The sequence below is a fragment of the Takifugu flavidus genome, chromosome 17 (assembly GCF_003711565.1).
Source record: "Takifugu flavidus isolate HTHZ2018 chromosome 17, ASM371156v2, whole genome shotgun sequence".
Lineage (NCBI taxonomy): Eukaryota > Metazoa > Chordata > Actinopteri > Tetraodontiformes > Tetraodontidae > Takifugu > Takifugu flavidus.
This window is the reverse complement of record NC_079536.1, coordinates 922711-948916: the sequence shown is the minus strand read 5'-3', so window position 1 is coordinate 948916 and position 26206 is coordinate 922711. Positions and strand designations below refer to the sequence as shown.

Below are 26206 nucleotides of genomic sequence, written 5' to 3'. Positions count from 1 at the left end.
ACATTATTAAAGTCCAACACGAGCTAAGCTAACGGCGGTTTCCGCTCGCTAACGTCGTAACGAGGTTTTAATTTGAGCGGCTGAAGACGACGCGGACGCAGCTTCTGAGTATCATCTTTATTGCTATTATTGTTGGAATACAGAAGGTTTACAACAGCAGAAACACTCCACCCTCAACCAGCTCCACTCACAGCCGTCCCGGTGACCCCTGACCTCTGAGCAGGACAGGAAGTGACACGGGACGAGACAGGAAGTTGTCAGAGAACAGACTCTGAGAAAAAGGGACAACAATAATCAGAGCAGTTCAGTCAAGTGCTGAATGTAGTGATTGATGTTCGAGTCGTCCTCAGCACGTGCACGCTCGGGACGCGACGCTTCCCAAGAACGTGCACGTTCAGGACACGACGCTTCCCAAGAATGGATTTGTGAAAGACCCTGAGAGCAAGATTACATAGATTCTTATATTCATACATAAATGTGGAAGAGGGGAGAAAAAAAAAAGAAATCATCCATAATTAACATAATTAATCCACATGCAGAAAGACTCTAAACCTAAACGTCACCTTAATGAGCACAAACGAGCTTCACAGTTTCAGATGCATCAGCTCACACGCTCAGACACCAGCTGCATCACATAAAGCTTTTGGGGTTCACGCCGGGCGCCGCCGGGAGCGCCGCCACACAGGGCGCCGCCCACGCCGAGGGCGCCGCCCACGCCCGGAGCGCCGCCACGCCAGGACACATCGGCTCCTCAAAACATCCGCAGCAAAATTTCTTAATACATGGCTTCTTCTCAAGTCACAGGAGAAACGACGTCTCTGACACACACACACACACACACACACACACCGGCTTCAAATAAATACAATTAAAAGTTCTTGTGCATTCAAACGGAAGTCCACTATTTGTATGGCTGTACACACACACACACACACACATTAGCGTGTAATTCCAAGAGGATGAACAGGTCGAGCAGACATTTTGAGAGAGTTTCTCTGGGTCAAAGGTCATGTTTTCAGGTTGACTTGTTCAGTAATCGTCCACCAGGGGTCAGCACTGCTCCCACCACACACCTCAGATTTGGTTCTGGGGTAAATTAGCTCAACCGGCCACGTGACTCCGCTCAACCGGCCACGTGACTCGGCTCGACGCGGGTCCCCCTCAAGTGCGGAACTTCTACACAAACATCGCGACCCAAACCGGCGCCGCACCAGCACCTCCAGCAGAGCCGCTGGGACTCGAACCCTCAACCAACCGGCAGAAACTCTCTCAAACGTGCTGCATCTCCCGCTCTGCTGCCACTGCTGCGGGAGCTGCTGGTGCCAGTCCAGAGCGGCACCCAGTCGGGTCAGTTCCATTTGTTCAGTACTGGTTACTGTGCACTGACTAGAGGAGCGGTTAACTCACAGCCCCGTCAGGAGCCACTGAGGTTCGATTGTTTTATGAGGTTTTTGATTTAGTTTTAAAAGGTAAAAAGGATCAGATATTAATGTCACAGAATAAAGAAAACGCACGCGTCATCACTCTCTGTCCCGTCGTCACGATCAGGGTCCAGACTCGACCCGTCTCGGCCCTTTCAGCCGGCGTTAGCACGTGGAGCGGGTTCGACGTCACATCCATCGGACCGGGATGGATTTGGTTTGCTAAAATAAAGCTGATTGTCTTGCGCGCCGCAACTACACGTCTCACACCGCAGAGATGATCACAAAATTTAGAAGAAGAGGAACAACTGCCAGGACGAGACCGACGTTAGCTCGAGCAGCGGCTCTGCTCTCGTCCCCTCTCGGCCCGTTAACAGCTCAGCCAGCAGCTCCAGGAACCCATCCCTGATCTATCAACAGCTTTGCAACGTAGCGGCTAGCCGCGGCTAACGGGGACGCCTGCTAACCCTTCATAGCCCGTGTTCACCTTAGTGGCGGGAGTTTCTTTAACCAACTAGTAGCCGTTAGCATCTCACGTGAAAAAGACAAATCTAATAAGCATGTGCAGGTTTTACAAGTCATCACACACAGACACACGCCGAGTTTTACCTTTCACACTTGTTAGCACTTAGTTAGCCCAGAGGACAGCAAGCTAGCAAAGAACTTGCCCTGCCTGAACAGTTTGGGAAGACAAAGGATTGTTTGGGGGGGGGGGGGGCACAATGTGACTGGTTTTGTTGGGGTTGAAGAGGTTGAGGTACTTGGATCGCACGTTAGCTGCAACATACATTAGCATCCAGGAGGCGCTGAAGAAGCCTCAGGTGAGACGGGAGGCGTCGCTCGCCCCCCCCCCACAACACACACACACACACGCACGCACACACACACACGCACGTCTTTGATTTGTTCAGCAACAATCAACAAAAACAGGAGTCTCTTCCTCACAAATACTCGTGCGTCTGCACAGAAGCGACCGATGAAGATCAACGCCAGAGTCTTTGAAGGGAGGAAGAACATGATGAGCTGGAACACGCGTGTGGACACAGGCGAATCACACGCGTGTGGAGGAGACAGACGAATCACACGTCTGCGGAAGTCCAGGTGCTCCAGGTCGTCCGTGACGCTCCAGGTTTTCCAGTTAAGAGGCTCCGCCCACCAGAGATCATTCTCAAACACTCCAGAACAGAAATCTTAATTTGATTCTTTTATTGCTAATAAAGATTCCCCACAAGAAAATTCAAAATCATTGTCACCATAAAAAGCTATAAAAATGGATCCGTCCGCCTGATCGGGTGATCTAGAAAAGCATCGGAGTAGTTAAGGCACTTCAGCGAGCAGCCGCCCTTCTGTCCCGGGGGGTCTGTGGGCCGCCGCCTCCTCATCATCATCTTCATCATCTTATGGCACTGAGCTCATGTCTCGCAGCAGGCGCCGCCTCACTCCACGCCCACCAGGGGAGGCTCCGCCCCCGGCAGGACGCGCTCCAGGGGGGGCTCGGCGCGGATCTCCAGCAGCCCCTGGATGAAGCCCTCGGGGTCGGCGCTGGGGGGGGCGGCGGCTCTTTGGACGCCTCCGACTGGCCGGGCGTCTCCGTGTCGGCATCTTCCTGGGGGCGGAGCTGGAGCCGGCGAGGTCGGCGTTGCCCGAGTCAGGAGCGGCTGTGGGCGTGGCCTCTGGACCAGCCGCTCCGCACCGCTCCTCCTCTGAGCCCACGGGCTCCTCATTCACGTCCTCCTCCAGCTCCTTGGCGCCCGCCAGGCCACTCCCACACTCGCTCTCGTTCTCCGAGGGCGGGCAGGTGGAGGGGGGTCGGCGTGCAGGAGTCCCCGTCCTCGCTGGCGACGTCGTCGTTGCCGGCCAAGGCGCCGTCGCCCCCTCGCGGCTTCAGGTGGATCCGCTGGTGGCGAACCAGGCTGTGCTTCAGGGTGAAGGTCCTCTCACAGGTTTGACACTTGTACGGTCGCTCACCTGAGGAAACAGACAGGAAGTGAGAAGCATGTGACCTCGTGGGGAGAGGGAGGGGCCTAACCGGGTGTGACCTCATAGGGAGAGGGGAGGGGCCTAACTGGGTGTGACCTCACGGGGGGAGGGGCCTAATTGGGTGTGACCTCGTGGGGGGAGGGGCATACCTATGAGGGGGGAGGGGCGTACCTGTGCATGGGGGAGGGACGTACCTGTGTGTGACCTCATGTGGGGGGAGGGGCGTACCTGTGCACCGGGGAGGGGCGTACTGGTGTGACCTCATATGGGGGGAGGGGCGTACCTGTGCACGGGGGAGGGGCCCATGTGTGTGCATACGGGGGGGGGCGTACCTGTGCACGGGGGAGGGGCGTACCTGTGTGCGACCTCATGTGTCGGGTCAGGTCTTGCAGGGACCAGAACCTCTTCCCACAGACGCTGCAGATCTTCTTCCTCTTGTCCACTCGTCTTCCCGCCGGCTCCTCCCCCTCGGCGCTCTTTGGTTCCGACGCCTCTTCGTCGCTCCTCTCCTCCTTCTCCTTCTCCTCCTCCTCCGACTCCCCACTATCTCCTCCTTCACTGTCTCCTCTCCTGGTTGCTCCCTCCTCCTCCTCCTCCTCCAGTTCGGCCTCCCTCTGCTCCTCCTTCTCCTCGGCCGAGCCGCTGTCCGCCGCCTCCTCGTTGGCGGCGGTGAGGTCATCGTCCCCCGCCGCGGCGGCGGCCGCCACCGGCTCGGACAGGTGCGCCCTCTGGTGGCGCGTGAGGGTGGTGGCGTAGCGGAAGCTCTTCTGGCAAACCTGGCACACGTGTTTGGAGTCAGGCTGCTGCTTCGGGGCCGGAGGGGAGGAGGGCGGCGCCGCCTCCGTCTCCTGGCCATCGGAGGAGGAGCCGAGGTCGGGCAGGAGGCTGCGGGCGGCTCTTCGTGGGCGGGGCCTGAGGACGACGACAGCTTGAAGTCGATGAGCTTTTTGCCGAAGTTGAGGTCCAGACTCTTGTTGCTGTGACAGTCGTCGTCGTCGGCGCTCTCCACCTGTGGACCAAACAGGGATCAGACCGGCAGACGTCCTGGGCCCGACAGGAACGTGGGCGGAGCCTCACCTTGGCGCCGTCGCCGGCAGGCGGCCGTTTCCCCTCTGCGGCGCCGCTGTCCGCCTCCCCCTGCGGTTTGGTTGGCTCCGTGGTTTCTGCCGCCGCCGGCTCCGCAGCGCCGCAACCTTCAACACAATCGGCCAACGTGAGCGAACGCGCGACCCGGACGGGTCCAGCGACCGGCGCCGGTCCGGATGGTTCTGATCACTGACCGTGTCCTGGTTTGTGGGCAGGGCTGGGTGGCGTTGGGCCCGCCTCCAGCTGGTCCAGAGGGTCATCTCCGATGGGGGCGGAGCCACTTTCTGAGGACGCGCTGGGATCCGCCATCATCTGCTCCGTCTCCGACTGGCTCTCTGTGGCGGGAAACAAACATCCGTTTCCACGGCAACCAAGAATGGCCATCCTACATTAGCACACGTGCACAAGAGGACGCGGCGCCGGCGTGTGCGGCGCCCTGTGTCCACGTCCGCGTGTGCGCTCTGACCTGCACTCTCGTGGGAGCCGTCGTCCGTCGTCTTGTTGATGGCGCCGTTCCGCCGCAGCGTTCGCTGGGTGACGCCGTGTTTCCGCAGCAGGTGGCGCTCACAGTTGGACTTGGTGGAGAACAAGGCGTCGCACTTCGGACAGGGGAACGGTTTCTGACCTGGGGGAGGAGGAACGTCAACGACCTGCGGGAGGACCGTCCTGAAACGCCAACTTCCTCCAGTCATGTGACCCTGGTGTGGCCAGGGTCACATGACTGGAGGAAGTTGGGATCGACGGCGGTGGGCGTGCACGTCACCTGTGTGCGTCAGCATGTGTCTCTGGAGAGAGCTGGCCCAGGGGAACACTCGGGGGCAGTAGGGGCAGGTCATCTTCTGGACCGAGTTGGAGTAGGCGTTCTTCTTCCCTTTAGACTGCGGCGCCACCACAGTTCCTGCTTTCATCTCATCCTTGGCTCCGCCCTCTTTCTCCTCCCTTCCCGCCATTTTGTCAGAATCTGTCCGGAGAGGGTTTAAAGGTGATTTTGGTGCCTGTGCGTTGCTCAGCTTTCACCACTTCTCCCCTCAGACCCACCTCTCGACCCTCCGAGCTCCGCGGCGCTGGTCTGCAGGTACGGGCTGAACTTGTTGGCGTCGGTGGTGGCCAGCATCTTCTCCACACTAGCAAACTCGCCGCTGGACTCCAGGTCCAGGCCAACACTCTTCTCTTTAACTGTGAGGGCAGCAGGCTTCTTCCTGGAGCGTTTCCTGTGTAAAGACAACACTTTAGCACCATCTGCTGGCGGCTGCCAGTACTGCATGTGGGGAGGTCACAGGTTTGATTTTTCTTATTTTCACCCCTATTAAAAGTCAAATTGGGTCAGGTTTCACTTTGTTGCCATCTCCACCAGGGAGGATAAAACGGCAGCAAGCATCATTGCTGGGCGGAACCTTCTCCCATTATCACAACAAAGAGAAAAGCAGTAACGGGGCAGAAGTCTTACCTGTCGGACGTGTCGTCGCTCTGTATTTCCAGACCAGCGGAAAGACCGGGCCCGTCAGCGGCACAGTCGACCTGAGGGGAGCTGCCTGCCGGGCCTTTGCCGTCCAGTGTGGCCTCCCTCTTCAGCAGGTCTGGAGCTCCAGAGACGGAGTGGATGATCTGAGCGATGGAGGCCAGGGGCGGCAGCTCCTTCAGGGCAGCAGAGGAGGTGGAGGCGGAGGCCGGTTTGGGCAGCAGCGGCTTGAGGCGCTGAGCTCGCGCGGGGATGTTGAGGTTAGTCAGGGAGCCGGGCGGCGTGGTGGACCCGTGGGGCAGCTGGTAGCACCCGTGTTGGGCCGTGGGCTGTGGATTGGGTGCGAGCGCGGCAGCTTTGTCCTCCTTGGACACAGCGACGCCCTGCTGCTGCTGCTGCTCCGTGCCGCTGATCTGCTCCATCTTGATCTCCCGAAAGGCTCTGGTACCGGTCGGCTCCCTCTTCTGCCTTTTGCTGGGGATGGATAAGTCAATGGGCTGGTCCGAGCTGTCGAAGCTGGGGGACACGCTCTCCAGTTTGACCCCAGGAGAGCCCGACTGGCTGTGGGGGCCGCGGGCTTTGGCGGAGAAGTCCAGGGGCTGGTCCAGTTCTGTGGGATACAGAGCGTTGGGCAGCTCCTCCACCTTGACTGCCTGGAGCACCGGGACAGGGGGCTGACCCGTGCCGTTGAGCATCACCTGACTGACGGCGGCAGAGCGAGCCGGCGGGACGTTGGCCACGGGCGCGGTGGCGGGCAGCAGCGTGGCGATGTGCTCCTCGATCTCCCGCTCCTGCACCTCGGGGTGCTGCTTCAGCAGGTGGTGGATGCAGTTCCGCTTGGCCAGGAAGGCGGCGCCGCAGCGCCGACACTCGAACGGCTTCCTCTGGCAGCCGTTGTGCGTGCGCAGGTGGATCTGGAGCGCCCGGTACGTCTTGAGGTCTTCGCCGCAGTAGCGGCAGGTGGTGTCGGCGCCGGTGCAGCCCGTCTCCGTGTCTTGGGGGGTGGTGGGCGCGGCGGTGATCACGGCAGCCATGTTGGCCGTGCTGGTGGAGGTGACGTACTTGATGTTTTTCTCGATGTCCTTGCGCGATGTTTTGGCGTGCTTCTTCCTGAGGTGGCGCTCGCAGTTGGCCTTGACGGTGAACGGGTAATGGCAGACTCGGCACACGTACGGCCGCTCGCCGCTGTGCGTCCGCAGGTGTCTGATCAGAGTGGCTTTGTCCGGCGCCACGTAGTCGCAGATGTTGCACTGGTGAGGGAGGATGCCCAGGTGGTACCGCATGTGGGCCTGCAGGACCCCGGAGAAGGCAAACACCTGGTCGCAGAACCTGCAGGGGAACGAGCCTTTGGCCCCGCCTCCGCCGTTCCCAACTTTGGCCCCCGGCTTTCTCCCGCTTAGCCCCGCCTCTTCGTGCACCGCTGCCGTGGTGGCGGCCGGCGGGGAATCAGACGGCGGCGTCTGCGCGTCGCCCGCACACTCTGCATCCAGCTGGCCGTCATTTCCGGCCGCGGAGGAGGAAGAGGAGGGCGACTTGAACAGGGATGGCGTGGGGGGCGGCAGGCTTGGGCTGATGCAGCCCAGCGAGGCCTGCTGGGAGCTCTGCAGGGGCGGCGGCGTGGTCGCCGTCAGGCTGGACCGCGGGCTGATGGGAGGTTTGGGTTTCAGCAGAGGCATCGTCTTCTGACCTGAAAGATGAGCAGGCGCTGGTTTAGAGGCGGGACGGCGGCTCCCGTTGTTACTGCTACAACAACGGTAGTTACACGTTCAAAAAAAGGAAGCAACTATTTCATTCTTGGTGGTTCTGGACTCACGGACTGGCTGAGAACGTGGTCGATGCTCACCTTGAGCCCCAGCGAACCCCTGGGTTTTGGCCAGAGGTGGAAGGGTCAGCCCCATTTGAGTGGGCGCTGCGCTCGCCACTTTGAGGATCTGCTGGATATCCGCCAGCTCCACGACGCCGGCGCCCCCCGCCTCGCTGGGCTGGGCCCCCGACGAGGCCACGCTGCCTGTGGCGGCGCCTCCGTTGGGCTGCAGGAGGAAGCCGGCCTGGAACGGCTGCAGGGAGAGCATGTTGAGGGCGTCCCTCTGGGAGAGGCCCTGCAGGGTGGAGCTGGAGCCAGAACCCTCAATCAGGGGGATGCTGAGCGTGGTCAGGCTGCCCAGACTCAAGCCGAGAGCCAGGCCCAGCCCCCCGGACAGGTAGGCCGAGGCCAGCTCCTGGGGCAGGCTGGTCGACGGAGGCTCCACGTGGATCATCTTGATGCTGTCCAGGTGAGCCTGATGGATCTCGTCGTCTGTGGGACCGGCCTTCACCTGAGAGAGCACAGCTGAGGGTCAGGTTGTTCTTAACGCTCACGCCGAGGAGCTGCACTAAGGTTCTGAGGTTCACCTTGGACACATGCTGAAGTCCCAGACCCTCCAGGAAGCTGGCCTGCTCCGGGACCAGGTCTGAGGCGCCCTCCTGATTCTCCACGCTTCCCTCCTCCTCCTCCTCCTCCTCCTCCTCCTCCTCCTCCTCCTGGACGCTGCTGCTGGAGGTCTTGTCCGGGTGGGAGCGGCTCTTGTGGATGTCCAGGGCGGAGCGCAGCGGGAACGCTTTGTCACAACAGTCGCAGACAAAACGGTGAAACTTGCTGATGCAGCGACGGAGGTTTGTCTCACACCAGACCTGCAGACGAGTCAGCAACAGCGATCGCACACGCGTTAGGACGACTGTGACAGTCGGGGACACCAGAGGTCATTGGCAGGGTCCCGAGGTCGTCGGGGTTGGAGCACCTGTGCGATGTGGGGAAACTTCTTGCAGGAGAAGTCGATGAACGCCAGGTCGTTGAAGCCGGTGGGGATGGAGGGGTTGTTCTGGATGAAGGGGCGCCCGTTGGGGTCTTGGGGGAGGAGCTTGTGGACCCCTGCGTTGTGACGCAACAAACCACGGTGGGTTCGGAAAGACAGGCAGCAGAGGTCACACCTGCAGAGACACCGTGAGCTCAGACAGGGAGCGTCCACAGGAACAACATGTGTGACTGAGAAATGTCCTGATCCCATAACAAAGAGGGAAACTTCACCCACTTAAATGGTGCCAACATCTCCCACAATCCCACAGTGCCTCCAGGGGAGGTCAATCTAAGGGTTCTTAGGCTAAAATGGCCACAACATCCCTCCGTCCTCCTGCTGATCCTCTTACAGTCATTAGGAGGACTTACTGAAGTCTTCCTCCATCACAGCTCCCTCACACCCGTCTTCATGCTTCCCTCTACAAACATCTGTCTTTCACGTTCCCAGAACCTTCATATCTGTTTGCTTCTCCTTTTACTCTAGTATTTATTTTCTTTCAGACCTTTGTTCTCTCTTTTGTTCCTTCTCATCTTTCCTTCATGTCTTTCCCCTCGTGCCATTTCACTTGTGTTGTTCGGTTGCTATGGTGACAGACTCTTTTTTCAGGATGAATTGCACGTTGTCCCGGTAACCAGACCTGGTGGATCGCGTCTTTAACCCTTCTCCTCTTTTCTTTTACTTATTAACTTTTTCTCCCCTTCCAACAATCATCTTCCCTCCTAAATTAATCTATAACAAAATCATCCATAACCAGGTGCTGCTGGGCAGGAACACAGCAAAGAATTCTGGGAAGATTAAACGCGCGCGTGTGTGTGTGTGTGTGTGTGTGTGTGTGTGTGTGTGTACCTTAGTGCTGTGTCCGGGTGTGTGTCCATGTGTGCGTCCAGCTCCAGCCTGGAGTTGCAGGTCTTGAAGCAGATGGGACAGGGCAGCAGCTCCTCCTCGGCTCCATGGAGCCCCAATGCTGCCACCTCCTCCCCTGTGGCTGCATCTTCCATGGCCTGCTGATGAACACACACACACACACACACACAGTCATGTCCCAGCTGACAGCATGACTTCCTGTTTTAATGACTCTTATAGAAGGTTCAGGAACAGCCGAAGAAGCCAAGAGGAGCCGATTCTTCCAACAGGTTCTGATCCAGAAAACACTTCATCACATGATGTTTCATCTTTACCTTCTTGGTGGGCAGCTCCTCGTAATCCTCCTCCTGCCTCCTCTTGATAGACGGGCGCCGGCGTTTGGTGGGGGAGGGGGGGCTGACGGGCAGTAGGCCGCTGGCTGGGTCCTTCTCATGGATCTTCATGTGTCTGGAAGAGACGAGGAAAGTCACACAACTCCTCCATCATCATCATCATCATTATTATCATCATCGTCATCATCAGAGCAGCTGTTTAAACATCGTCACACTTACACGTGCACACCGTTTATGAACACGCACGGCAGCAGAAACCCAGTAGACTCGTTAACGCACACGGACCATAAGTGTGTGAAACTAACGCACGGTTACGCGCAGGCTAGCTTTATAAGGCTGAGACAGGAAGTCATGACGGGACAGCAGGAAGTCCTCCTGACCACTGGTCGGCGACCGGCTCACCGTCACCTTTTGACAAACATCAAAACATTTGTGTCCATCCAGACACAACAGTCAGACCCAACAAGACCAGCTAGACATGTGCATAGAACGGAGGAGCTGTGAGGAGCTCAGACACTTTAATACCGCTGCTATAATCCATAATAATGCTTCATGTCCAGCTCCAACAGGAGAGACGCTAACATAGTAACGTTGTTCAACTGAGTGAAAGAAAAGTAGAATAAAGAGGAGAGGGGTGTTTGGAGGTTATCTTCTATTAATAGGACCTGACAGGCAGCGGTTTGGACGCCCATAAGAGGTCCTGGTAGGAGCCCTGGCACCGTCTGACAGGAAGCTGATTAGTGACCAATGAGGCGGGCGAAGAGAAGGAGGAGGCGGAGCAAAGCGGACTGTGACCCCAGGAAGCAGCCAATCGGTGAGCGGGAAAGACGCTGAGTCAGACGCGATCCCACACGAGTTGTCAACAGGTGCGGGGCTGTTGTGTCAGTGTACAAAGAGTAGCGGCGCTCCCGGAGGGTCGTCACGGCAACGGGATCGATGCTGGGCCCCCGATCCTCGAAGGCGACCTCACGGCCGTCTTAGCTCAGATGTGATTAAAGGTCGTCACAGAGGACGAAACGAGGGTAAAGTGGAGAGTGGAAACATTCCGAATCCACGTGTGTGTGTGTGTGTGTGTGTGTGTGTGTGTGTTGTGTGTGTGTGTGTGTGTGTGTGTTGTGTGTGTGTGTGCAGACCTGTGCATGTTGCCATTGGTGGTGAAGGTTTGTCCACAGACGGAGCACTTGTAGGGCCTCTCTCCGCTGTGCACCAGCATGTGTCTGTCGAGCGACGACGCCGAGCTCAGGCACTTCCCGCAGATGCTGCAGGAGTGGTCGTTGGCGCCGGCGTCGGTGTTGTGCTGCGGGGGGGGAAACGGGGTCAAACGGGGTCGAACGGGGCAGAACTCGCAGAGCTTTGAGTGGTGCGTGGTTCACCTGTCGGATGTGCATGGTGAGCTGGTGCTGCGTCTGACACGCTTTGTCACAGAGCGGACACGTGAAGGCCGAGCTGTCCTCTTTACTGTCCTGCACACAGCAAAGGGCTCGTTTAACACAGGAAAACACACACACACACACACACACACACACACCACACACACACACACACCACACACACACACACACCACACACACACACACACAGAGCCTGAAGAAACACTTCCTGTTTCCTGTTTCAGAAGCAGGAAACAGTGACACGGCATGGAATGCAGGAGAGCATGATGGGAGAAAGATGAACCACAGTGACAAGACAGAGGAGACAGGAAATGAGGAAAGGAGGAGAGGAGGAAAGGAGGAAAGGAGGAAAGGAATACATCTAACAGACGAGAGAATACAATAAAACAATAATGGAGCGGGTAAAAACACGCCGGCATCTACCTGGGTGCGTCGTGCGTTGCGGCTGGGCGGAGCTCTCATGGCGGTGGCCGTGGTCAGTGACTTGCTGGGGGAGGGGCTAGAGGAGCGAAGGGAGGAAGTGTCAGGTGAGGCGTGTGTCGCGGCGTGGGCGTGGGCGTCGCCGGCGTTACCTGGGCGACGGGGCGGTGGAGGCGCTGGCCGAGGTGACTCCGCTCCCTCCGTCGGCGTTGATGGTTCCGGCGGCCGACATCACGGTGGACATCATGGCGTTGATGGAGGACAGGTCTCCGTTCTGCAGGCTCTCCTCCGGCCCGCCGGCCTCCCCGGACGCTCCGCTCACTTCTGTGACGGCTACAGAGCTGCTGCGTCACTAAAATGCAACCTGGTGAACCAGGTGAACCAGCAGGTGCACCTTCAGCTCACCTGGGACGCCATCCGGGCTTTTCTCCTCCGCCAGCTTCACCTCCTCCGTTGTTCCTTCTGCTTTCTCCTCGCTGGGGGCGTCCATGACTGGAAAATGACCCACATGTCAGAACCCCAGATTTGCTCCAAATCCGTCACAAAAATCACATTTTCAGCTGAAAATGCTTCTTAAAATGTCTCAGAACGGTTCGTGTGTGTGATTGAAAGACGGAAAAGATCAAAGAAACCTGATTGAGACTGAAAAGATCAAAGAAACCCTCCAAAACTTGGATTAACATCATGTGACCCACCTGATACTGAGCTCATCAGCGGAGCTGCGTTCAAGATCACAAGTTCAACACCAACACAAGCAGCTCAGCGTCACGTGTGACACCAACACGCAGCACAAGTGTCATAAAGGAAGATCAAAGCCCAAAGCTCCAGAGTCCAGCACATTTATGTTTCTGCTCATTATTTAATGGAAATTGTATTAAAATCACTTTATAGCTTTAAATTATTTGCCAACAGAAACAAACGGCTGCTGTCATCACCTCCCTCAGTGGAGGGAAATTATGAACAACACACACACACACCACACACACACACACCACACACACACACCCACACCCACACAGTGTATTTAAAAAGCTAATAACATGTTCTACATAACTCAAATTACAAGTTCATTTCACCTAATTTAAAAGAAATCTAGATTAAATGGTGATTTAACAGTTGTAGTTTAATAAGTTGACTTTGTTGTTGAAAACGTGCAATAATAACGTTGATAAATCTACCATTGTTTTCCTTTAGCTAATCTATGCTAATCTATGCTAGCTGTGTTTGCTGGGACGTGTGTGTGTGTGTGTGTGGGGGGGGGGGGTCTGTGGGCCATATGTTGGCTGTTTATTACCTCCTCACTGTCGCCACACAAACACCATCTTTGTTAATTCACAAACGACAACAACAATCATTAAACTCCTAAATAAATTATTTCAAAGCCAGTTTTACTGGTTCCAGTATCAACCAGGTTTCAACCAGTTTGGCCCGGATTCATCTGGATTATGACACCTTTTAACACCACGAGGAACAAACTTACTTAAATGTTTGATGTGTTTTTTAAACTAAAGATGTTTAGCTTGATTTTGACTGCTGATTTTACTTAATTTACTGTTAAAATAGCAACTGTCTTTATTCTCTGTCGTCTTTGGGACCTCCAACTAAAAACTGTCAATAAACATCAATAAACACCAAAAAAGAAGAAAACAGGTGATGCAAACAGTGATGTCAGGAAACAGCTGGGTCACATGACAAGCAGCAGGTGAGGCAGCATTTACAGGTGTGTGTGAGCATGCGTGTGTGTGCGTGTGTGTGTGGCAGGTGGGGGAGGAGAGAGGAAGGAATAAGCAGGGGGCGGAGTCAGGAGATGCTGATGGAGGGATGGCGGCCACGATGGAGAAGGACAGACTGACAGCAGGTGGAATCTGATTGGTCCTCTGTCAGGATGGAGGGAGGAGCAAAAAGAGGGAGCATATTTACCCGTCCGTCTTCCTAACGCAACGCACGTTCACTGGCCTGATGTCAGGGGCGGGGCGGTAGAGGGGGCGGGGCTTGTTGTATGTGTCTGCAACCACTGCTCACACTGCGGGAGAACACAGAGAGACGATCAGTGAGACACCACACACACACACACAGGACGCACACCTGTCTGTCTGCCCAGGCAGGGGGAGGAGCTTCATCCACCACCATGGTTAATTCCATGTGGCAGATGTGACTCCTGACAGGGAAAATAGTTTCACATTTCCGCCAGAAACACTTGGCAAACACACAAATATAGATATAACAGCCCTAAAACTCATCGATTAGGCATCAATAAGGCCACATACGTGGATGGATGGAGCTGGAGGAGGTAGAGCAGGAGGGTTTAGGGATGGATGACAGGAGGAGAGAAAGATTAAAAGCTTAAAGGGCGCTAAAGCTAATTAGGAAGCAGCTCAGGGTGAAGAGGAGCGGGCAGGAGATGGAGGGATGGTGCAGAGGTAAAGAAACATCTACAGCCTCTTTCATTTCCCTGTGTTGGAAGGGGGGGGGGGGGGGGGGGGGGGGGAGGTGGCCCCGGCTGCATCACAACTGCCCCAACTGCCCCCTTCAATAAACTGTTGATCCGCTCAGAGAGGAACAGCCTGCTGATCAGGCTTCTGTTTGATGCCAATCGGGCCCAAACCCAAACGGGACAGGTGAGCGCCCGCGTCCCTCATGAGGCCGACAGGTGAAACCTTAACTGGGAGACACCTGAGCGCCTTTAACCGTTTTAACTGGGAACCAGTTAAGAGATGCTGCCCACTGAGGAGGACAGGGAAACACCACAGATGTAAAAATAACCCCGGAGCAGCGGGTGCACGTTGTTCTATTTGACTTGACGTGCACAAACAAGCGGAGGAGGCGGCGGCTCTAAACCCGTCCTATTGTCTGGGCTCAGCTCAACATGGCTGCCAGGACACCTTCATGGCCTGACTCAGATGACAGGAGGAGGAGACATGTGCTGGGACAGAAGGCAGCAGTGATGGAGCGGGACGAGGGAGGCTCAACACAATCCAGTCAGACCAGACCGGCCGCTCTGGAATCCTGCGCCTGATTGGCTGCCTGCCGACCGCCCAACAGAGAGCTCACGCCTGATTGGCTGTTTAAGCTGCAGCTTTTCAGGACATAGAACCCCCCCCCTTTTAATGCTCACTCACTCAGCATCCTTATCACACACACACACACACACACACACACACACACACACACACACACACACACACACACACACACACACAGATGAGTCAGTGCACGCAGTTATTGGTTAACTTTCAGTTCAAGTCTGATCTTGTGCTTCTTTGACATTTTGGAATCTTTCTCACACACGTTTGACTGGATGTGTGAAAACATATGAATATGCGAGATGTTGTGTGATCACATGTTCGCAGGGACGCTCCATCGATCCGAAATTAGAGAACTTTTAACTCCCTTGCAAACAATCCTGGACGTCAGCGTTCTGTGTCATGACACAGCAGTTTTGCTTCCTGTATTCATGTGGCCAATTCCTTAAATTGACTGAAAAATGAGAAAAGCGTATGATTTTGTGTGTGTGTGCGTGTGTCTGTGTGTGTGTGTGTGTGTGTTCATCCTCCTACAGCTTTCTTCTGTAATTACAACCACAGTGGTGGAGGGGTGTGATAAGTCAGAGCAGGGGGACCCTGTCAACATGCTGAGCAGCTGTCTTGCTCTCTCACACACACACACACACACACACACACACTCACACACACACGCTCTCACAAACACGCTCACACACACTAACAGGTGTAGCAGACAGCCAGTGACCTCTGCTCTCTCCTCTGCAAGACCTCTATTCTTTCAAACTATGCTAACAGATGCTAACTTGCACATGTTGCGTGTGTGTGTTGTGTGTGTGTGTGTGTGTGGTGTGTGTGTGTTGGGGGGGGTGCATGCGCATGTTAAACAGAGACAGCAACAGCAGTAAATACACCATGTTCTGACCCATACAGTGACAGCGCACCCAGAGGACAGAGGAGCATGATGGGATACGAAGTCTTATCACCCAGGAATCAAACGTTTGCTGAGGAAACTGAGCAGAACTTGGACATCCAGGCACCACTTTACTCCTCCTCCAGCAGTTGCTGCTCCACCGAACAAGCAACATATTTATCTCCCTCTCACACACACACACACACACACACACACGCACACACACACACAACACACACACACACAACACACACACACACACACACACGCACAGCTGGCCACATCCATAACTGACTCCTGTTTAAACAACTGACATCAGCCACAACTGAGACTACGCTACGCTAACTGATGCTAACCCTGTTACCAGCACACACAGCAGAATGTCAGGTGACCTTGGTGGTTTGTATGACTGGCAGTACCTCACCGTCAGGAAGGAAACCTGCTTCGGGGGTAAATGAACTCCAACAACATAACGCATGAGATGACAAGGTGTGTCGTCTGCAGAGGCTCCGCCCCCTGGTCTCTCTCCATCTCTGCATGCAAAGTAAACCCCGACAGGTCTGTCATCACACCTGTGTGTGTGTGTGTGTGTGTGTGTGTTTGGTGAGGCCTCTCTACGTGCTTATACATGCCAAGGCCGACTTGAGCCCTGAACTTGTTTAACACACTCACACCGAGTCAGACGGTTCCGGATGGTTCAGAAGTGCCGAAAACTCCAGAGAAACTCGAGGAAATTCCCTCGCGAAGAACCTCAACGGCGGTGAAAACGTGCCAACACCCGATCGTCATCATCGTCTCTGAGAAACATTTCACTTTGTGAGTGTTTAAAAAAAAAAAAAAACTTAAAAAGCAGAAGAAAACCAGAGCGAAAATACCGAAAACAGAAAGATGCGGAAAAAAGAGCTGCCCCCCCGCCCCCCCGCCATAATGGCAACCTTTGTGTGTCAGAAGAATACAGCCTTCATTTCCACACACACACACACACTCTCTACAGGACAAGGCATATTCTGGCCAATCAAACACTTGTCTGCCTACAAGCCTCCCATCCCACTCTTCACTGGCTGTGTGTGTTTGAGCGTGTGCACGTTAGTGATTTTAACAGCTGTTGTTGCCGAGGAGACCGAAGAGTTCCAGTTTAGACCAGTCTGACTCCACTTTCACCTCCTCTCCTTATCTCCTTTCCTCCGTCCACTCCTGTCCTCCGATGCTGCCGCTCCGTCTCCGTCATGACGACGGTAAAAATGGAATTTATTAGTGTTTAAAAGTGTTGAGGCAGGTTGGCTTCAGGGAAACTTCAGTCCTGTTTTACAGCATCTTTACACAGTCAGTGCAAAGGCCTGATCAAGATAAAACAGTTAATATGTGACTGGAGCACACACACACACACACACACACTCTCAGAGTCTTATCTGCCCTGCAGAAAGATGCTGAAACAACACGGCTGCATCCTTCACTTCCTGTCTGGACAGGAAGCAGGAAGCAGCAGGGCATTCTTCTGCGCGACACTCCCTCTCCTGCTGACCAACGTTCACACAAATATGCTTTTAATTTGAAAGCTCAAACAGGAAAATGGGGGCCGAGAAGAGGGAGGCTAGTTCCTGCGAGAGAAAAGCATTTATAAATAGCTTTAACTTTGTCATCATTACTGTAACAAAGTGGTAAAAAAAGAGGAGAAGATGAGATGGGAGACAACGGGAAAGACACGGAAGAACGACGCTCTTCAAACTGTTGGCGCCCCTAAGGCATGCGTGCACGCACACACACACACACACACACACACACACACACACACAAACAGGCAAGTCTTTACACTCAACTGAAACCTGGTCCTCAACAGCGCCACACCCTTCACACACACACACACAGAGAAGAGTGTGTGTCCCTCTAGGATGTGTTGTCACGGTGGGGTTAAGTTTTGGACTACATGCTGAATGGGGCTGGAAGGACACACCCGACCCTGCAACCCCCACACACACACACACCACACACACACACACACACACACACACACACACAGCGTCATGACCACTGTGGCAGTGATGTCTGAAGGTAAATCCACAGATGTCCAATAGCAGTGATGGACAGATATGGAGAGATGAAGCCCTCCCCTATCTGAACACATATGGACATTGTGTCTACAGACTTTCAAAATAAAAACACTTCCTGTCCCACACAGATTGTTCTGTCCTGACACACAAACACACCCGCAGTCAAGGACAAACATGGCACCAGTGCCTCCAGATAAACCCCTGCTACCACATCCTGGACACAACCAGAATGGAGACTACATTTCCCATCCTCCTCCCATCGCTACACTCCAGCACAACCGTATTACGATAATAATCAAACCCAAGTCACGTGATCGAGGAACGAAGGGAGGAACGAAAAGGTAACAGCACTTTTCAGGACTCTCCTCCCCCCACCTGGAACCCACCGCCCCTCCCCCACCTCACACACAGGGATGCTCAGGTGAATGCAAGTGTGTGTGGGTGGGTGTGTGTAAGGAAAGGAAAAAGGACTGAGGGCATGCAGGTACTTAAGTCACTATGGTAACAGGGTGTGTCTAAACAATAGAACTTTTTCATGAGACACCCACCGTCTCTGTGTGTGTGTGTGTGTGTGTGTGTGTGTGTGTTTACATCAGATTACAACAGTCAGATTAAAAGGGATTATTAATTCTGTGTCTGGGTCCATTCACATGTTGTAGCTCTGTCATGCTGCTGCACACACACACACACCTTGACAACAATATAATTGCAATTAATTAAAAAATGTTAATAAATCCTAAAATGAAACAATGTTAACTTTCCAAACATTTTTACAGCTAAAAAGGGGAGGGTTGCTAAAACCAAAGCTAACAGCTAACAGCTAACACGTCCGGAGCATGTTAGCTTCCGAGCTAATTTAACAGCTTCCATCTGTTTCCTTCTGGCGTCAAACTTCCCACGGATCTGCAACGTCTCCCGGCGTGCTAAAGCTCTCAGAGCCAGCCAATCAGAGGGCTCCACAGCCTCCTGATCACCACCGGACACCAACAAACGCGGATGGTTCCTAGCCTACGCCGACCGCCACTTCTCCATCAGCTACTTTAAAATAGATCATGGTGGTCTGCTTTTAAAAGCATTAACGGACTTAAGAATTTGGTCTTCAAGATCCCCCACGACACACACACACACAACACACACACACACACACCACACACACACACCTTGACAACAATATAATTGCAATTAATTTAAAAATGTTAATAAATCCTAAAATGAAACAATGTTAACTTTCCAAACATTTTTACAGCTAAAAAGGGGAGGGTTGCTAAAACCAAAGCTAACAGCTAACAGCTAACACGTCCGGAGCATGTTAGCTTCCGAGCTAATTTAACAGCTTCCATCTGTTTCCTTCTGGCGTCAAACTTCCCACGGATCTGCAACGTCTCCCGGCGTGCTAAAGCTCTCAGAGCCAGCCAATCAGAGGGCTCCACAGCCTCCTGATCACCACCGGACACCAACAAACGCGGATGGTTCCTAGCCTACGCCGACCGCCACTTCTCCATCAGCTACTTTAAAATAGATCATGGTGGTCTGCTTTTAAAAGCATTAACGGACTTAAGAATTTGGTCTTCAAGATCCCCCACGACACACACACACACACACACACACACACAACACACACACACACACACACACACACACACACACACACACACACACACACACCACACACACACACACACACACAGCAGCTGACAAAACTGTTTAGTCAGCAGAGGGGTGAGCGTGGGAGGAGGGGAGGAGGCCGAGGGAGGTGGGAGGAACCACTGTGCTGTTCCTGGAGGGGAGCTGGAAGGTTCCACTGAGCCCACAGCCGAGGGAACATCAATCAATCTGATATCAATGCAAAGTCATCATTTCCTTTCATATCCAGTCGTTAAACTACACTAAAAGACATAATTTTGACTTCACAAACACGGTTTTGGAAGCTAATTCAATTCCCTGAAAACACGTAAAGCAAACAGCTGGAACTTCAGAACCAAATGACTCAAAATTGGTTTGTTTGTGCAGATAAGATGCTGCTTGTTTACTGCCAGTTTAACTCCAGTTTAGCTCCAGTTTAACTCCAGTTTAACTCCAGTTTAACTCCGTCTGTGCATCTTTGAGATAAACGGAGGGAGGAGCTCAAGACGGCGGCCAGGGTGGAGCCGCTGCAACTGATGGAGGAATGAAACAAATGCTTCATATGTAGGCCAGACCTGTTGAATGGGATGCCAGCAGCTATGTGTGTGTGTGTGGGTGTGTGTGTGTGTGTGGTGTGTGTGTGAGTGTGTGTGGGTGGGTGTGTGTGTGTGTGTGTGTGAGTGTGAGTGTGTGGGTGTGGTGAGACTGTCTTACTGATAAGCAGCTTGTGGGGCTAACTACTTCACCGCGAGTGTGGCTGCGCGTGTGTGTGTGTGCGCGCGCACGTGCATGCGTATGTGTGTGTGGTGTGTGTGTGTTTTCACAGCCAGCAGCAAATAAAGCCGTATTTACAGCGGGTCCAAAGTCTGAGCAGCTCGACTGTGAAAGAATGTCACAACGGATGGAGGGAAGAAGAAGAGGAGGAGGAGGAGGAGGAGGAGGAGGAGGAGGAGGAGGGGGGGGAGGAGGAGGGGGAGGAGGAGGGCATCTTTCAAGGGGAGGAGGTCAAGGAGGAGGAGGAGGGGGAGGAAGGGGATGCTACCAGTTTCTGCAGTTCTAACGTGCTGCCAAGCCTGATAAGCCTGATAAGCGATGCTAACTGGGGTTAGCATTGAGGCTGTTGGTAATACATCAAAGCTTTTTTTTCTGATTCAATCTGAGCGTCAACGTTCTCGAAAACGCGTGACGCTCTGGCGCCTCCTTCCAAAGACTGACAGCATTTTCTGCTGCTGATGTGCTAAAACAGCTGCTAACCTCCTGAGAACGCACCACCAGCCCAGCGACCACAGAAAGGGAGGAAGAGGAGAGAGCGATGATGAGGAGGACATGTGGGAGGTAAACAGGAAGTTGAGCAGCCTCATCAGGAGAGCAGGAGTTGGGGGAAGTGGCGAAACAATAGCTGCTCTTCATTTCTGCATGTGTCCTTTATGGTGAAAAAAGAGCAGCAGGATCTTCCTCCTCTGGACCCTTTCACAATAAAATACAACATTTAAAGCAGAGGAAAAAAGGGAAATCCCTTCAGAAAAGAACAGTTCTGCTTCAATGTTTCTCGTATATCGACCGATCGGTGAGCCTGGAGCCACGGGGACCAGCACAGACCAGCACAGACCAGCACAGACCTCCGGCCTCCACGTAGCTACAGACGGACCAGAGTTGCCTCCATCCCAAAGCCTCTGGTCCAATCCTGAGCGTCCCGTCTCACCAGAACCTAAGAAACCCAACGAGGACGAGGACCACAAGATGTTCCACCGGTCCCAGGATGACACCACCCACGTCAGCGAGCAGCCGTCCAAGCTACATGCTAACTGTAGCGTAGCCGACGCTACAGAAGAGTTCTGGGGGCCTAAAATTAACCCGAGGAAGAGTCCACGAGGCAGCGTCCTATTTTAGCACCGCTCAGACGTGGTTTCCTTTTACACTCCCAGAGGAGTTGAGGTTTCCAACGTCAACGATCAATAATTAAAGTTAAAGATGTTGATGAGCAAATTAAATCAGGAGTGTTGTTCCCGCGTGAACGTGGGGGAGGGGGGGACACCAGCAGAGGTGTGATGGACCCTCACCCACCTCCAGTGTGCTCTCCAACACCTCCACATCTTGAATAACCCAGATGCCCCCCCCCCCCTCCAAAGAACCCTTTCTTTGAAGAAAAGAACGCATTCTGAACACCTGATCAACTAAACGCGGCTGCTCCGATGGGGCAGCAGGCTGCTGCATCTGCCCCGTCAGCTTCTAACCTCCGCTCCATCTCCTCCTCTTCTCCACCACACCTTCCTGACCTCCATGCTAACTCCTGCTGTTGCTGCTGGGTTGGGGGATGGAACATAATCTTATCTAAAAAAGGCGGGTCTATAAATAGAGGCTGGGTCCACGCGGGGGCAGAGGTAGTAACACCAACCCCTGTGTGGAGCTACTGACCTCCACAAATACACCCCACCCTCTCAGAGCACCCTGGTTGGCTCGGAGAGGGCACCACCAGCAACCATCACCAACAGGAACACACACACACACACACACACACACACACACACACACACACACACAGACACACACACCAGCTCCCCACTGGGCACCTGCTAATATCTGGGTGTTATAGCTGAAGCGATGCACCAGAAAGAGATATTCAAGGTCTGTTGGATGTGGGAATGGACTCAAAGCCCTGATACTTTTACACACGTTTAGCTGTGTGCACACAATACATCTGGTGTGAGGCGCCAAACACACACACTCGCAAACACACACGTCTTCAACTCAGCTTGAATACAGAAGTTATTCAGCTCACAGCAGACAAGAGGAAAGGGCTCGGTGGCTATTGTTTGAAGTCTGTTAACTAGATGACTGTTGGAGCTAATCATGTGGCTTCGTACGCAAGCACATGTGTGCGCGCGTGTGTGTGTGTGTGCGTGTGTGTGTGTGTGCGTGTGTGTGTGTGAGAGAGATAAACGGAGGTTAATGGATGCAACAACGGTCTCTGAGGGAGGACAAGAGCTTTTAATTAGCTGCTCATATCAGTCCTTAGAGACACAAAGGTCCCAGTGAAACACACACACACACACACACACACACACACACACACACACACACACACACACATTCTTACAGTCACAGTTAGCATCCTGAGCTCTTTTGTAGTTTCAACATCTGAATCAATCAAATGTCTGTCACATCTGCTACAGGAAAACATGAAGCATCATGTCTTTGCATGACTCACTGGGGCTCCAAGTGTGTGTGTGCGTGTGGTTAAAACCTTGTACCATTTTCAGAAAAAGGAAGAACACACACACACACAACACAACACACACACACACACACAACACACACACACACACACACACACACACACCACACACACACACACACACACACACAGCATCCTTTCCTGTTGCCACGACACAAAAAGAAAACTCACAAAAGTCTCTTTACACCCAAGTGTCATCACATATCTGCTTTGATCTCCTGATTAGCCCCTCCCACCCAGGAGCAGTAGAGCGAGTTCAACTCCCCCCGAGCAAGACGACAGAGAGAGAGAGAGAAAGAGAGCCTGTCGCCAAAGGCCTAACTCAGGCTCAGTGTTGAATTTCGTAATGGAATGCTAACGGCTCATCCAGACCTGTCCTCCTCCTCCTCCTCCTCCTGCTCCTCCTCCTCCTGCTCCTCCTCCTCTGTCAGGAGGTGGAGGAGGAGAGGACCAGAAACCTGTCCAACACCGGAGCTGTCTCCTCTCTAAACGGAGCAGCGTCCCGTGGCTGACGCGATGGTTCAGACTGAAGGACGAGTCCTGAGGAACCTGCTGGTTGGGTTTGATCCGCCTCCGTGTTGGAAGGAGCAGCTCGGCTGCCTGCTGACCCTCCTGCACGCTCATCCCGTCCTCGACTCTGCCGTCGGGCGGCTAAACAAACATTAAATAAACATTCGATCGGAACTCGAAATTCCCGTTCCACTTTTGTGGGACGAAGTTTTGGAACAAGGTGTGTTTAACCACCGAATTCCCTCATTTCGGATGCGTTCGGTACGACGAGAAGCCGAGCGGGAACGGGCAACGATAAAGATGACGACTGTAAACGCTCATCCATCCATCATGGCTGGAATGCTGATCTGGGATTTCCTGCTACAGAAGGTCTAGATTCCCCCATAACTTTAGTCAGAAGGTATCAAAGACGCAGATGGACTCAAACTCAATCCCAGTTTGCAATAATTCCAAAAGCAGCTGACAAACACAAACTCATTCAAAACACTTTCAACTTCCACAAAACTGCCAAAACTCCCATTTAAGCTTCATAATGTGGCAGGAGGGGAAGAAAGTGGCCAGTTAAAGTTCCAGGGAGGGGGGGGGGTGGTAGAGAGAGGCAGGGTTAACACAGAGAGAGAGAGAGAATCCTTGGCAACCATTATCTAACCGGTTCAACCTCTGAGACAGAGAGCAAGGCACAAAACCCGCATCCAGCAGAACCAGAGCCCGTCCATCAATCATTGACCCGCGTGGCTGATAACACGTCACTCTGACACAGTAAAACCAACATTATTGGATCTATCTCGCCGCTTTAGCAGCATCCTCCGCCGCGCCGAACAACGCGTCAAACACCCGAAACGAGCCGATTAAAGTCGGTTCGGTCGACGCGTCGGGCTCGGCGGCCGCGCGCAGAGTCCGAACAGACATCGACCAAGTGTCAAAATGGAAGTTAACGCGGTGGATGATGTCGAAAGAAAGAAAAGAGGCCGAGGAGGGAGGCGGGGGAGAGGCGGAGGACGGAGAGGAGGAGGTGGATGCAACAGGCGTCACGTCGATGCTGCTGCGGCGCTGCGCGTAACCGGAGACGGAGGAAAGAAGTCTCTCCGACGCGCTCGAAAAGTCAACAAACTGGGCAAAAGTGGAAAACACGCAGCCGCCCGTGATACGTGAACGCCTTCCCGCACAGTTGGAGGACTTTATAAATGTACGGGGCTCAGTTTCGGGCTAAATATGTCTGGGCAAGGTCACAGCGGGGCGTCGAGCTGGCCGCATTCACCAGGAACCCACATATCCTTCACCCAAATAAAAGCACGGCGAATTTCCGAGTCTGGGTTCCAGTCGGATCGTTTTAAATTACGTTTATTTCGCACCTCTGGCGCAGATCCGCACATCTAGTAGCTAAAAATAGAAAAGGCTGCTCGCTTCGCCCAGTTTAACCAGTTTAACCTGCGCCAACGTATCAACGTCCCCTCGGTTTTTCTGTACATTTAAAAGCTCGGGAAACACAAAGAAAACGTCACAATAAGCTGTAAACCACAGCATTCCCAGAAACCTACTCGGCAGAACATGTTAAACGGAGATTTGGCCTCCAACCTTCGACCTTCGCATCCCAGCGTTCAACAGGTGGGACTTACTTTGAAAGGGCGTCCCGGAAGTCAGCGTGCTAACGTCGGCTAACTTAGCCCTGGTGTCTGATAGCTTTACACATGGCCACTAGCAGCGAGGCTCCGACCAAAGTGCACCCGAGATATAGATGCTCGACTCCGGCGGAAAGCAGACTTTGACCCCCCCCGTCCCCCCTCCCCTCGCCCCACCACCTCCTGCCTCCCTCCCCGCGGGCCAAAACCAGCCACATAACAGCCCGGGACGTGCACGCGGGCGAAAAAGTTGCACGAAAAGTCAAAAAACCGAGACATTTCACGATAATTAGCTTAGTGCGGCGTGAATGAGGAAGAGAGCGGCGGCTGAATTCCACCGCTTGGATGCGCATCGAACTAGGAAGCAACGCGGAGAGGAGAGAAAAAACAAGTATCCCTCCCCGTCCACATCTCCGTCCAAAGTGGTTAAAACAGACGCAACAAGTCGCAACTTTGCCCACCTGAGCGCGGCGGGGCCACGGCGAGAGTCAGGAAGCCCCGAGCGGAGCGATGGAGAGGGTTTAAACCGAGACTTACGCCTGACTTTGTTGGGGTTGGGCTGCTTGCGCCGAGACATCGTGGCGAGGATGATGATGGTGGCGCTGGGGTCGACGGCGAGGATGGTGGGCGCCGACGAGGGTGGGTGGTGGAGAGATGAAGAAAGGAAGAAGGAGAAGAGAGGCTGCAAAGTTGCTCCGGTGAGGAGAGGAATCAAAATGGCGTTTCCGAAGGGATGTGCAAACTTGGACAAACTTTACTCCGGCTTCTCCTCCTCCTCCTCCCCTCCCCTCCCCTCCCCTCCCTCCTCCACCTCTTCTGCTGCTTCTCTTCCTCTCTCCTCGCGGAACAGGGAATTTACGCGAAGGAAAAGCGTGTTGGAGAGGGAAAACTCCTGTTTGTAGTTGTGTTTTCTCCGGATTCCTCTCCAGCCGCGTCCCCTTCGCTCTCCTCTCTCTCTCGTGTCAGTGTGTCTCGGTGTCTCTCTCCCACTAAACCTGATAAGTAAAGCTCATCACGTGTTGTCTGCAGTCTCCAGGGGGACGTGGCCACCAAGCATCTCTCCCTTTTACGCTCACCCGATACTCTCCTCCCCGGTAAACAGCCGCGATGGACAAAGAAATAATCCCAGTTTAATCTCAGTTACTTTTCTTTTTTTTTTACCCCAAACCTACTGTTCACGGAATCAACAAGCGTCACAAACTTTACTGCCAACACTAAACTCGAAGTTACCGATCCTCCATCACTGACACTCGAGATTAAAAGCGTACTGGTCGTACTGTTTATTTCAGGACTTTGAGGTGTTAAAGATAAGAAACTCATCCGCACTGATCGGCTTCCCAGCTCGCACGTCTCGCGAGATTTGGATGGGGCGAGACATCGCGGGCTGTGGGTGAGGAGAGGATGTCAGCGACTGTTTCCAGGTTAACGACGAGCTTTAAACCGCCAACGGCGGCCACGAACTGCGACTTTTT

The 26206-nt window shown here is 53.8% G+C and overlaps 1 protein-coding gene across 1 annotated transcript; it reads right to left on the bottom strand.

The window, feature by feature from the left end:
• Positions 1-102: 102 nt before the first annotated feature.
• Positions 103-25519, bottom strand: rreb1a (ras responsive element binding protein 1a). Its single transcript, XM_057012448.1, is given in 21 exon segments — positions 103-3225; positions 3227-3389; positions 3757-4263; positions 4266-4410; positions 4479-4594; positions 4682-4822; positions 4954-5112; positions 5251-5448; positions 5526-5698; positions 5935-7633; positions 7790-8261; positions 8338-8616; positions 8724-8913; positions 9627-9781; positions 9959-10091; positions 11110-11273; positions 11350-11439; positions 11791-11866; positions 11940-12120; positions 12193-12279; positions 25272-25519. Coding segments are annotated over 21 exon segments (5574 nt in total). The 5' UTR covers positions 25312-25519; the 3' UTR covers positions 103-2819.
• Positions 25520-26206: the final 687 nt, after the last annotated feature.